Here is a 12,775-nt window from a genome sequence, read left to right as displayed (position 1 = left end):
AAAAATTAAAAAGAACTCTTTTTTGGAGTAATAATAATTTTGACACGATTACAAATGTCAACTTCTGCCTGACAAATCCTTTATACCTTAACAGATTATTTGTGTTAAGCTTTGGTTAACTAATTCTCTGGGTACCTTACGATAATTTTAACATATTTTTGGGACAATAGATCCCATGATCATACCTACTGTATAGGAGGCGAACATACTCGTACAAATTGGTGTCCTAAAAATCAGACAATTGAAGAGGTATTAAAGTATTTTCTATTAAGTAAACGATACAAAGGTACAAAATATCAAAACTTATTATGGAATTTAAAAAATAATTGAAATTAAATGAGAGTTTAATCAATATTAAAAACCTATCCTAACTTTATTATCGCTAAGTAGTTTCAGCACTCTTAAACGACAAGTGGCGCTTCCTTAATTCTGCACTTTACAGTCTGACGGTAGATTTTTTAATTACATTTCGCGCGCTGATTAAACAATTTAAAATACAAAGCTTGTTCATTAATTATAATGAATCAAAATTAAAACTATTTAGGCTTTTTTGGAATCTTGTTTGTAGTCGTACTATTTATGAAATTTGTTAATTATTTAGAAATAATGTTAAATAATTAGTGGCGAACGTATCCTCTTCACTCCTTCTTCTGCCTACTTCTTTGCATAAACTTTAAGCAGTACAACAAATTATTGTATTTTTAAATAATTAGTGTTTTATTAAAAACCAGAATGTCTTGAACACTGAACTAGTGACTGTACTTTTTAACCAAATTCCAAAACATATATTCAATAGAAATTCTCGAATGATAAATAGCCTTTTATTTCATGTTTAAAGAAGAGATAGAGACACACGTCGCCATCAGCCGTCCCAATTTAAGTCTGCTCATTCTGATATGTTTCTTTAATGCCCTTTTGAATTGGTTAAACGCGTGAATAATACTAATTTTAGACGTTATTCGTAGTAATTCATTATTTACTATTATAATTAATTGAAGTACAAAAAGACATTTCAATTGCTTTATACAAAGCAATAAATACCTGACCTACCTTTTTAGTTATTGTTCCGTCGTATTTTTATTTATATAGCTTAGAGGTATAGGCCCAGGTCGTATCGATTCCTCCAAATACTCACCGTACACAAACAATTTTTCCATTTCTATAAAAAACCTTTGGCCAAAAAATTGCATCATTTAACGGCTAGTTAGCGTTTATTGCATTCGTAAATCCTGAGATCAAAGCCCCGTTGTATTAATAAATCTCTTTATCGATGTTAGAATTCTCAGAGGGTCGAGCAGGGGCAGTGCTGCAAGATCATCTAATAACGGCTTACTTTTTCAACCATCAAAACGTTACAAAAGAATATAGAACTACTATTTATGGAAAAAAAAGCTGTAAGCATATCCTCAATATGAAAACATAAACAGCATTATGTTTTATCATCAAGTTTATACTGTTGTTACCTGTATAAATACCGATAACAATTAGTCATGAGCGTTTCAATCAATCACATACGAATTACATACCAACATTATCATCCCACAAAACAATTCCTTCTTTGCTAACATATATACATATTATAATAGGATGAGGGTAGGGAGAAAACGAGAGGCACGGGCGGTGATTGCCGTGTTTCGACTTTAAGACATAAATTGTATCTGGTGTAATGTATAATTTTGAATTATTTCGGTAATAACTGTCGGAAACGCCCTCAAATTAGATGTTCATTATTGAATGATAAATTAACAAATTTGTTTATGTGGTAAACATTACCACATATAATAGGTTTGGTAGGATAAACCAAAATCCTCCTGGCGCCCACATTTTTTTAGTTAAGTTAATTATAAGATTTAGTTTAATATATTTAAGTTTTGTAATTTTTCTAGTTTAATTATTTGAGGTTTCTTTTATAAATATCCTGTTATGTACTAATTTGTTTCTTTTTTATGTTTAAAACCCATAACAATATATGATGTTATATGTTAAATATAAATTGTTTTTTATTACTGTAGTATTCAACAGAATGTCATATTAGTTGCCTTGTACTTGTTAGCGAACTGGAAACATTGTTCAGGTGCGAAAGATAGATGAGATCATCTCGTATTCAACGCAATCGGCTATATTGGATAATTGTACTAGATGTCACCAATCTTGTAAGACAATTACAATGAAACAAGATCTTTAGCTCAATCGTTTTACCGATACATTTCCTGTATTACAGAATTTGGTTAATAGTTTGATTGACAATAAGAAACATTGAAATGGTCCTTTAAACTGAGGTTAAACAATTATTGAGTTGAAATTTGACAGCCTCAATACTTAAAAGTAAAATACGTATAAATCAGTGGCGCTTTAACATATATAGGTCTGTATCTGTTTCATGACCAAATGTCAATCTAACAGGTAAGTAGGTGATCAGCCTCTTGTGCCTGACACAAGCCGTCGAATTTTTGTCTAAGCCAAGCCGGCCTCCATCCGTCCGTGAATCATTTCATTTATTTTCTATGCAATAGGATAAAGGATTTTGGATATACACTAGTACAAGTAAACTGTTTTTGGTAAACTAAAAAAAACATTTTCATTTCATTTTGAAATAAGTTTTTTTAAGATGACATTCGTATTTATCAATTTGGTTCAAAAGATACGTCACGATTCTCAGGCGTGATGTTATACATGGTTACATAAACGGTTCTATGTCGTTTTTCAGATTTTACTGGGACCTCTGCATGCTGCTGTTGCTGGTGGCCAATCTGATCATTCTGCCTGTTGCCATTTCCTTCTTCAACGACGACCTCAGCACGCGGTGGATAGCTTTCAATTGTTTATCCGACACTATATTCCTTATAGATATCGTTGTTAATTTTAGAACAGGTAAGATTTTTAATACCCTCATTAAATGGTACGTCACATTATCACATATTAAAGTCTTTTAACTAAAGTAAATTGTTTTAACTCTTGGTGAATACGGCACAAGTACATCGTCAGTTGTCAAGGGGCCAGTAAAACTAGGTACAGGAAAAGTATAAGTTGTAAAAAGTAAGTGAAAAAGAGTAGTTTTGGCAGACGTTTCTTTCTGATTGGCCCTTGTCACGACACACGTATACGTATATATTACCGTCTCAAGCTTATTATTACATTTATGATTAAGTAATTTAGGACACTTTGTAATCCATAATAACATATTATTTTACATTTTTATCCATATATCACCCGTTTGCTCCAATTTGCGTTTCATAACATATATTTTGATTGACGAGAAGCTTAATTAATAAATATGAAAAACCTGTTGTACATTCGTTCCGTTTGTATTATTCAAAGTAAGTGCTGAATTATAGGACGACGCGAGTCCATTCGTTTCAAGAAGCCGGTCAAGATAATATTATTAATATCTAAAATGGTTTCCGAGATAAACCAGCGAGCGAAACTTCAAAAGCCGTCCATTATATACTAAATAATGCAGAGTATAATTTCCATCTTACATACAGAGCTCTTGATAACGTTGGAATAGAATATGAGATTTCTTATTTGATCGAAGACCTAAGAATACAAAGACCAAGAAATATTAATCATAATCCTAACTTATAGACATACAAGATAAATTATTAACCATATTAAATGTTTTTGTCTACAAATAGTATATTAATAATATAGTTCTACGCAATTTTTCATGCAAATAATTACCGCTAACAGCGTTTAATAGTCAAAGTCATAGTACAACTACTAAGCCAGTTACGCCTTGATACTTTAGTGAACGATATTTTACAAACTTGGTTTTAATAAATACAGTCAAAATTACAGGCTTCTAGCGCTGAATTCTGAAATATTTTATATAACATTATGGTTTCGTGTACAGAGATTACGCTAATTGGTTGCGACATAATTTTTCAGGAATAATGCAGCAAGATAATGCAGAACAAGTGATATTAGATCCCAAGTTAATAGCGAAGCACTATTTAAGGACGTGGTTCTTCCTGGACCTCATCTCTAGTATACCACTAGATTATATATTCTTGATCTTCAATCAGGTAAACGTACGTTGCAATTTGGCCGTGTTCCTATTATTATAGTGTTAAACTATCTTTTACGTTGTTGATATTCTGTTTCAGCTTGGGTGTATATTGTTTTTAGCAAATGTTTGTTTTTATTTTTTACTTGTTATTTTTATCATTGTCAATATTATCGCAACTGCCACGAGAACGTGCAACGCGTCGTGTTTTATATCATACTTGTAACGGTTCTTTGGAACCTTGGAAGGTTTGGTTGCACCGGATTAGTTTCTTCTCCAAAACTATTGTTTAAATTATAAACCTCTTCTCTATTTGCACGTTTTCCAATTTTTTATCCACAACTTTTTCACTCTTCTTCGCTTTTAAGCCCATAATCTGTAGGTTAATTTCTGATATCTTTAACTTGCACATCTAATCTTTGTGCACATTCTTTACTGGTATCTTCAAAATTTGCACCCTATAGTATTGATTATTACTAATGCATTACTTTTGATGCTTTTTTGTTCTCAATATCTATGATGTTTTTCAAATCGTAAAATATTCCTATTTATCATTTCTGCGGCATGTTATTTAAGTTATCACTTATATTTTCACAAATTTACAATATGTATTGTAATATGCAACACGACCAAATTGTAATGACTACTACTATGTGAATACTAACACATTAGTGAATACGAACAACAATCAAAACAATCTAGCGCCTTTTTACATATTATTAAAGCCTAATTAATCAGATTTATGTATAGCATTTTATCTTTTTCATATATTTACTAAGCTTTTACTAATTCAATTAAAAATTTCAAGAAAACTTCAAGTTTAGCAAATTTAATGTACAGTTTTTGCTTGGCACTTTTCTTTGGCCTGATAATTATTCATGTAAACTAATTGCATGATTTACACTTTGCATTAAACTATTAGGAAGTTTCAGGTGCTTTGTTGGTAACTGTCTGATACCAGCCGAGGACCCCAACAGGACTTCAGTCCGTTAATATATACTGGATTGTGTTCACAGGATTTTAGTGAAAGCTTTCAAATACTTCACGCTGGCCGTGCCCTGAGGATACTACGGTTAGCGAAACTTCTATCTTTGGTGCGACTTCTACGATTATCAAGACTGGTCCGATATGTCTCACAATGGGAGGAAGTCTATGTAAGCCATCATCTCTTTAAGCCTACACTTTTACTTATTTCCTATAATTTTCACTAACTCTGCTCTAACACATTACGCTCACATCAACTAACATAAATCTAACACCAATTTATTTATAATATTGGATTAATAATTGATCCTTTGTGAAATGTGATTGGCGAATTATGTGCATAATATGATTAATATTTTAATAATACCCTGATAATCTAATCTTAATCTAAAATGTTCTAGCTGTAGTGAACCTAATAACGTCTAAATGGAAGTGTGTTGTAATCCTGTATTATACCATTCTCCCACCCCCACTGTATGTGAGCCCCACGTCCCGCTCTGCACTTCTCTACTGCCTTTCTGCAAGCTTCTTCTGCCTCAGCACGCTCTCGTTAACTCTACCGACTCTGTACACCGGTACCGCTCGCCCGCGCCGCGTCTCTCGTCTGAGCCTCTGACCCAAACCGTCCCACGATCACCGAATACTGTAATATTATTTGCCCAACGTTCATATTATGTTGCTGCTTTTTCAAAGCTAAAGCATTCCGCTAATGCAATAATCAAAATAAAAAAACCATTTGTGCTTTCATATTAGAAAATATAAGAATACACATTTTTTCAATAAACTATACCACCCCAAATTTCCTACCCTTATTGAAAATATATTTGGCCCATAATTTAACATAATAAAGGGCAGCAAAATAAAAGAACAAGCGCACGGTGCACTTAGAGTAGGGTAGGGTAGACAGCACGGGCCGCGATCCATTACGCGAGAGACAGTGAGAAGTGGAGGACGGGGAGGGTAGTGCTGTGACGTGGCAGGCAGCAGTGACGGTGTTGTGTGCAGATGAACCCCGGGCCGCAGCCGAGCGACGATCCCGGCGTCCCCGAGGGCGGCTCGCGCGACTTCATCTCGCAGGTGCAGCATGCGGCGCGTACCTAGCTGCTAGCGTAGGGGCCTAGCCCTCCCGTCTCGGTGTCGTAGTCCGCCTCGCACGCCCCTCCGCCCCGCACCCCGACGACCGCGCTCACCCGGGCGCCTGCCTCTCTTCCTACTATCTCGTGTTTCTCGCTTCTTTTCTAGATCTTGCAGAATCTACAAAAAAAGCGCACGGAACGGAGGGGACGGCTCAGCTCTGACGTTGCCAAAAAGAAGGGTGACACGAAAAGCAATCTGATATTTAAGGTAAAGGGTCGGCGCGAGCCGGCGCGCATGTGCTCGTTCGCCCGCTTAGCATGCTGCCGGCGTGCCGGCGTCCTTACACCGCTGCGTTCGCTTGGCTTCCTCTCTTTCGTTGGCGTTTCTGTTCCCTCGTCCCGCCGGCGGCCCGCGGGCGGAGGCGGCCGGCGGACAGCTCGCGAGTCGCGCGGCGGCGGCGGCCCGCGACCTGTCCGCTCCGCCCCCCAGCATGCTCGCTCGACAACCGCCTCACGCGTTCATACTTTTCTTTCACTGTGTACGAACTCATCGGTAGATGATCATCGCGATGCTTGACCTCGAACGTCCTTGTCGCGCGCAGTCCGCACGGCTTCCTTTAGAGGCATGGCTCTCTTATATTTGATTATAATCTTAACTTCTCTAACCCGCAGTTCCTCAACATGGCATCGGTATTCATGCGGATATTCAATCTGATCTGCATGATGTTACTTATCGGCCACTGGTCTGGCTGTCTACAGTTTCTTGTGCCTATGCTCCAAGGATTTCCACCTAATTCATGGGTGGCAATAAACGAATTACAGGTGCGTACAATCTATAGAAGCGATTACACTTCGGACTATCAAAATGATTAAGTAGATTGTGTACTTAACCATATTAAATGTTTACTGGGTTTTTCATTGCATACCTTTTTACTTCTAGTGTGTAATAAAAAATTTACAGGTACATGTCCTAGAAGCATACATCCAAATGCATTCTGTGAAATTAATAAAGGATCTGTAAAATTTCAGGAAGCCTTTTGGCTAGAGCAATACTCGTGGGCGTTGTTTAAGGCAATGTCTCACATGCTATGCATCGGGTATGGCCGCTTTCCCCCCCAGTCCTTAACGGACATGTGGCTGACGATGCTCTCCATGATCTCTGGTGCTACCTGCTACGCCCTATTTCTGGGTCACGCAACTAACCTCATTCAAAGTCTTGACTCTTCACGTAGACAATATCGAGAAAAGGTATTTATTTTTTATCATAACTTAAGCTAAGCTATGACTACGTAGTACCACAGTAAATATTTCACATCATAGATGAGTAGAGTCAAAAATTTGATCAGTAATTTGAACTTTAGATTAGTTTTATCGTAAGTGTAGCAAATTTACCAACAGTTTATCCATGTAGTTCATTTAATATAACAGTTTTCCATATGTCTCTTGATATTTATTTCACCCCTTACTTTTTTTAGAAATAGAATGCATCAATTGTTCACTTACATACTGATGAAATGATTACGATTGGGGATTTGAACTTTCCTAACACATGCGTTAGGGCTTTATGTTGATTTATATGAGAATAATATTAGAAGAAAAATACTTTCTCGACGTGTTAACGGTTTTAGAAGAGAAAGAAAAACGTAGTAGTGGTATTTTTTAATACGCACTTTTTTCATAAACCTGATTGTTACGTTATACTGTCACTGAGGAGGAGCCAACGGTTATAAAAGCTGTTATGAACACTTATGTCTTTTTTTGTATGAACGCCCCATGTATGTGAATGAGACTAATAAATCATGCCTGTTTCAGAGACTAGACGTGAGTACCAAGTGAATGTTTGTGGGTCACTGTTGTTGCGATCACTCGTTGTATGTCGCACTTAGTACTCAGGGCTCCAGACAAAAATTTGCCATAGGCATGACTCGCTCACAAAATCCGGAAGCCTACGCTTAGTCACGTGGCTAAATTCGATTAGCATTAGTGGGTCACGCCTGTCGCTAGCTTTTGTTTCGGCGGAAGTCAATAACCGATTACATTGGGCGTAGTTTAAAGGAACCTAACTAATACTGCATAAAATAACTCTGCTGTGAGCACGGTGTGTTAAGCATGAGTTGTATCGTTTACGTTCACCGTAAATGTTTGAAGTTTCGTGGATGACATTTCTGTATCGGTTACATTTTATATACCTTTGCCTTGTAGAATCTCAAAAAAGAACATAATAATCACTTATATGCGATTACATTCAAACTTAAAAACCGATTGATTTATGGTTCTTGTGTAGGCAGTGTTTATGTGCATTCACCAAAACATTCTCAGTATTTAGACACAATGTCTTGTGAAGTTTTTTCAAGATGTTAGATGAACGCACACTTTTAACAGTATTTAAGAATTAGTAAAATTAACAATAAGTTTATGTTAACAATATTTATAAATTGACGTGAATATAAAATATTAGCTGATGTGCGCTGTGTAGCCATTGCAAAAAACGATACAGAACTGTCTGTCCCATTTTAAATTTAGTTACGAAACTTCGAAGATAATGATTTTATTCATTCTAGGTTTATGTCAAGTCAATCTTAATAACATTTATATAAAATAACAAGTGTTCATAACAGTTTTTACATCACGATTTTACATGTTAAGACTAACACCATTGTCATATTTCATATCACTTATTTTTTAGATAGTTTACACATAACATACACGTATTCCGATTTTCTTGTAAACATTAATCAGTCAACTAATTTTCGTTTCTTTGCACATATATATATATTTACAAGAAGCACTAAGGGACAGGTACAATGTCTATTTATATTTTCTACAGTTAGACAGTTACAGCTTATATTATAGTCTACAGCTTATATTAGAATCACAAACAGAGAACCTGAAGAATCGAGAAAATTCTAATTAAAAATAAACAGACAATTATTTTATTTTGCTAAATTTACTTCCAGGTGAAACAAGTAGAAGAGTACATGGCGTACCGCAAGTTGCCTCGGGAGATGCGCCAGCGCATCACAGAGTACTTCGAGCATCGGTACCAAGGCAAGTTCTTTGATGAGGAACTGATTTTGGGCGAACTAAGCGAGAAGCTGCGAGAGGATGTCATTAACTACAACTGTCGATCGCTCGTTGCATCGGTGCCTTTCTTCGCTAATGCAGATTCCAACTTTGTGTCGGATGTTGTCACGAAGTTGCGTTATGAAGTCTTCCAGCCTGGTAAGGAAAACATACGCTTGCTTTAGGACATCCAACCTATTTGAAACTCAATAAGAAACATGTACTTATTAACTTGTTTTTCTTGACGCTAATGTTATCACCTTGTAGTAAATTATTAAATGCTTATATAAAATCTCATTTCAGGTGATATTATCATAAAAGAAGGAACTATCGGGAATAAGATGTATTTTATACAAGAAGGAATAGTAGACATCGTCATGGCAAACGGCGAAGTGGCGACCAGTCTCTCGGACGGGTCCTACTTCGGAGAGATTTGTCTACTGACGAACGCAAGAAGAGTCGCCTCCGTCCGCGCCGAGACTTACTGCAATTTATTTTCACTATCCGTGGACCACTTTAACGCAGTGTTAGACCAATATCCCCTGATGCGACGCACGATGGAGAGCGTCGCCGCGGAGAGATTGAACAAGATCGGCAAGAACCCTAACCTCGTGGCGCATCGGGAAGACGACACGACGTCGGAAGGGAACACGATAAACGCTGTCGTCAATGCGCTGGCAGCTGAGGCCGAGCATGTGAGTCTGTCAGACGACAGCGTGGCGAGGTTGTCGGAGCGGTCCCTGGGATTGGCGCTGCAGCCTTTGCAGGCCGCGTCGTGCCGTATGGCGGGCGTGGCGCTGCCCGGGCTCGGCGTAGCGGCAGCCCTGCCTCGACCCAAGTCAGAGCACGACTTCAGCTCGGCGCAGGGGCAGCCGGCTACGCTGTCGGGCACGGCGGCCTTTCACAAATCGGACGCGGGGCTCGCCCCCTGACGCCGCACCCTGACGTAGGCCACTCGGCCCCCCGATAGCAATACTAGGCTTAGAGCGAGCGCTCGACGCCGCTAAGTAGCATAGACGAGTATTAGCTGCGACTTCGCCGGGCGAACGCGCCCGCCGAATCTCATTTTGTGATCTTATACTTAATTCTCCTGTGTTATTTAGGTTAAATTTTATATCATTGACGCTGTGACGAATACGACGTATTCCGATTGTATAGATACTGTTATATATTGAAACTATCGAGTCTTATAGAGATACCTTGCCACTAAAAAGAAAATTATATAGACTAGACTGAAATGTAAAGATATCACTATTTTATGCTTTGTTGGCGTCGACCATTGTTGACGGTCGAGGGACGTCTGTGGAAGGAGTTTATCGTTCCCGATAGAGACGATAACGGAGATTATATTGAAGTTGTTAAATATTTATTATTACTTTTAACGTTTGATCTTAGAGACGTGTAGTTGCGGGCACATTTGCTTTTTTGTCCAAAAACTTTAGAAAGAAAGCATTTAATGTGCCATATCTGTATGTGAAAAAACAATTCTTGAAATGCAGAGATAATCCAACTAAGTTGATTCAATATATATTACTAACACGTACACAGTAACAGCAATATATTAATAATGTAACAATACTGTTACAATACATAGTTTTAAAGTGAACAATGTTATAACTATTATGAAATACTGTTATATTGTATAAAATTTTATTTTCATATCCAATTTTATCTTACACTTATTACCATTATCCTACTCTTAAATTAACTTTAATTTTAAGGCCATTTGATTTATTGGGTGACATTTTAGGTGTTACAGTCATATTATTAAATTATAATCTAATAAAAATCGTTATTAATAACAAAAAAGCAAATGTGTAAGCAACTTCTTCGTGCGCAAGGCCTAAAACTAAGCGATCTTCAAACCGGACACAATAAAATTTGCGTAAATTAAAACTAGTAGTATATCTAAAAGATTGGTTACTCGGAGATCGGCTTATGACTATTAAATAATATTTATTGTATTCTTTAAATACCCACAAAAGCGTTTTCGATTGTCTATGTGAGCCTTTTGACACCAACTGATTCAATCACGTGATTTGACAGTTGCAAAGCATTTCGCGTCTACGAGAAGTAAGCTTAGACAGGCCCTGCGCACTCAAAATCGATGCACAATTTCGATTCTGTAGGTCACCATTGCTTCCTTTGTTACGACACGTAGCCGGTTCGAATTCTTGGTTTCCTAAGTAGAGTGGAATCAGTAGCGCTTGAATTTATGTAAATATTGTAAGTACGAGAAGCCTTTTAGCGGTATTATTTTATAGAGGTATACGGACAGTGGTCCAGTCAATTAAAGCGAGGCGCGGTACAGCGTAATGATGCACACTACACTTGGTACCTTATATTAATTGTAGGTAATTAATTTATTAACGATAGTGATCATTTCGTAGGTTTAAGTAGGCCCGAACGGTAACAAATTCAGACGAATTATGTTGTGATAGCGCAGCTGGGCTGCGACGTGCTGCCTAATGTAATATCAGTACGTTTTTCTTTAAGATACATCTGTAAGTGACTTGATTCCGTATTAGCTATAGCGGACTGCGGCCGGGTTTGGTTGGTAGAATTTTTGCAATGCAATACTAAAATAAGTTCACTAGAATTCGGTGGTACAATGTATGGCACATACGAAATCATGGGCTGCCGTAGAAATTCCATAAGTGTAAACAGTTGTGGCAAAAATTTGTATGAAACTGACAAGTCACGCTTATCACGAGACCATTCATACAAATCGTCTCCGCGCGTTAATCCAAACGCAGTATGAACATTACTATAACGGTTCAGATATCGTAGGAGTATTGTGGAATGTCTAAAGAATGTAATGAAATAACTATTGACGCCGGCTCGGCGATACCCGACACCGTAGCGTAAGATATAGCTCAAATGCATGGATAATGCTTTCACTTCTTACTAAGACTTTAATTCTGCCTTTATTAGCTATATATTTCCGTCTACAGTAAGCTCTTAGATATTTTTGCAACCGCTTATCGAAGTTTTGATAGCAATAGATTGCAACGATATTTTTGGTTAGACTAGATTAGCCGTTGAGCCGACCGCCGCCGGCGCCGTTTCCTTGGCACGTATCGTCGTTGAATAATTCTTATAGTGTCATGACAATTTGTAAAAAAAATTGCAATTGTTGACTTTTTAGCCAAAATATAGATAATGAATGACGAACCAACACGCAGTAGCTTACTAGTAGATGAATGCAGCCTAGTTCTCAGTTTTGGCAAATAACACCGGTAGGTACTTTGTACTTGTAAGGAATTTATACGATTGACTTTAGAGTGACGTTCGGTCTATATATCAAGAGTAAAATAATATTTGTTCGATTTCCAGAAGCATTTACTTATTGTTACTTTCCTAACATTGATGCTTTTTGTAAAGTATATAAATTTTATAGAAGAGATCTATTTTTATTGAAAGTTGAGCTACTGGTTAAAATAATACAGATAACTATATGAATGAAAGAGATTTTTTTTATCTGGACTGTTAATTAGTGTATAATTATTATAATTAAATTATACTGATTTCTGGTATCTATTTTCACCAAAAGTGCTCATCGCTGTCAAGAAAATTAGAGAAAATGCATTAAAAGAATGAAGAAAATCATCTTGTTGTTTTAAATTATTTTATGTTTCACCTATTT

At 37.0% G+C, this 12,775-nt stretch overlaps 1 protein-coding gene across 14 annotated transcripts in view; it reads left to right on the top strand.

Annotated features, from left to right (window-relative positions):
- LOC123713401 (potassium/sodium hyperpolarization-activated cyclic nucleotide-gated channel 2) overlaps window positions 1–12,738 on the top strand; it is a 168,929-nt gene extending 156,191 nt beyond the window's left edge. For 11 of the 14 annotated variants that reach the window (XM_045667032.1, XM_045667031.1, XM_045667043.1 and 8 more), the window contains 8 exons: window positions 2,708–2,871; window positions 3,889–4,031; window positions 5,023–5,160; window positions 6,233–6,334; window positions 6,739–6,888; window positions 7,096–7,314; window positions 9,024–9,288; window positions 9,433–12,738. In XM_045667032.1, the coding sequence (XP_045522988.1) occupies window positions 2,708–2,871; window positions 3,889–4,031; window positions 5,023–5,160; window positions 6,233–6,334; window positions 6,739–6,888; window positions 7,096–7,314; window positions 9,024–9,288; window positions 9,433–10,061 (1,810 nt within the window). In that variant the 3' untranslated portion in view covers window positions 10,062–12,738. The remainder of the gene's footprint in view (window positions 1–2,707; window positions 2,872–3,888; window positions 4,032–5,022; window positions 5,161–6,232; window positions 6,335–6,738; window positions 6,889–7,095; window positions 7,315–9,023; window positions 9,289–9,432) is intronic. The other 3 variants (XM_045667033.1, XM_045667036.1, XM_045667035.1) reach the window with 3 other exon arrangements.
- Window positions 12,739–12,775: the final 37 nt, after the last annotated feature.

The sequence above is a fragment of the Pieris brassicae genome, chromosome 8 (genome assembly GCF_905147105.1).
Source record: "Pieris brassicae chromosome 8, ilPieBrab1.1, whole genome shotgun sequence".
NCBI classification, from domain to species: Eukaryota; Metazoa; Arthropoda; class Insecta; order Lepidoptera; family Pieridae; genus Pieris; species Pieris brassicae.
The sequence above is the reverse complement of the archived record's forward strand: the minus strand, read 5'-3'. Positions and strand labels throughout refer to the sequence as shown.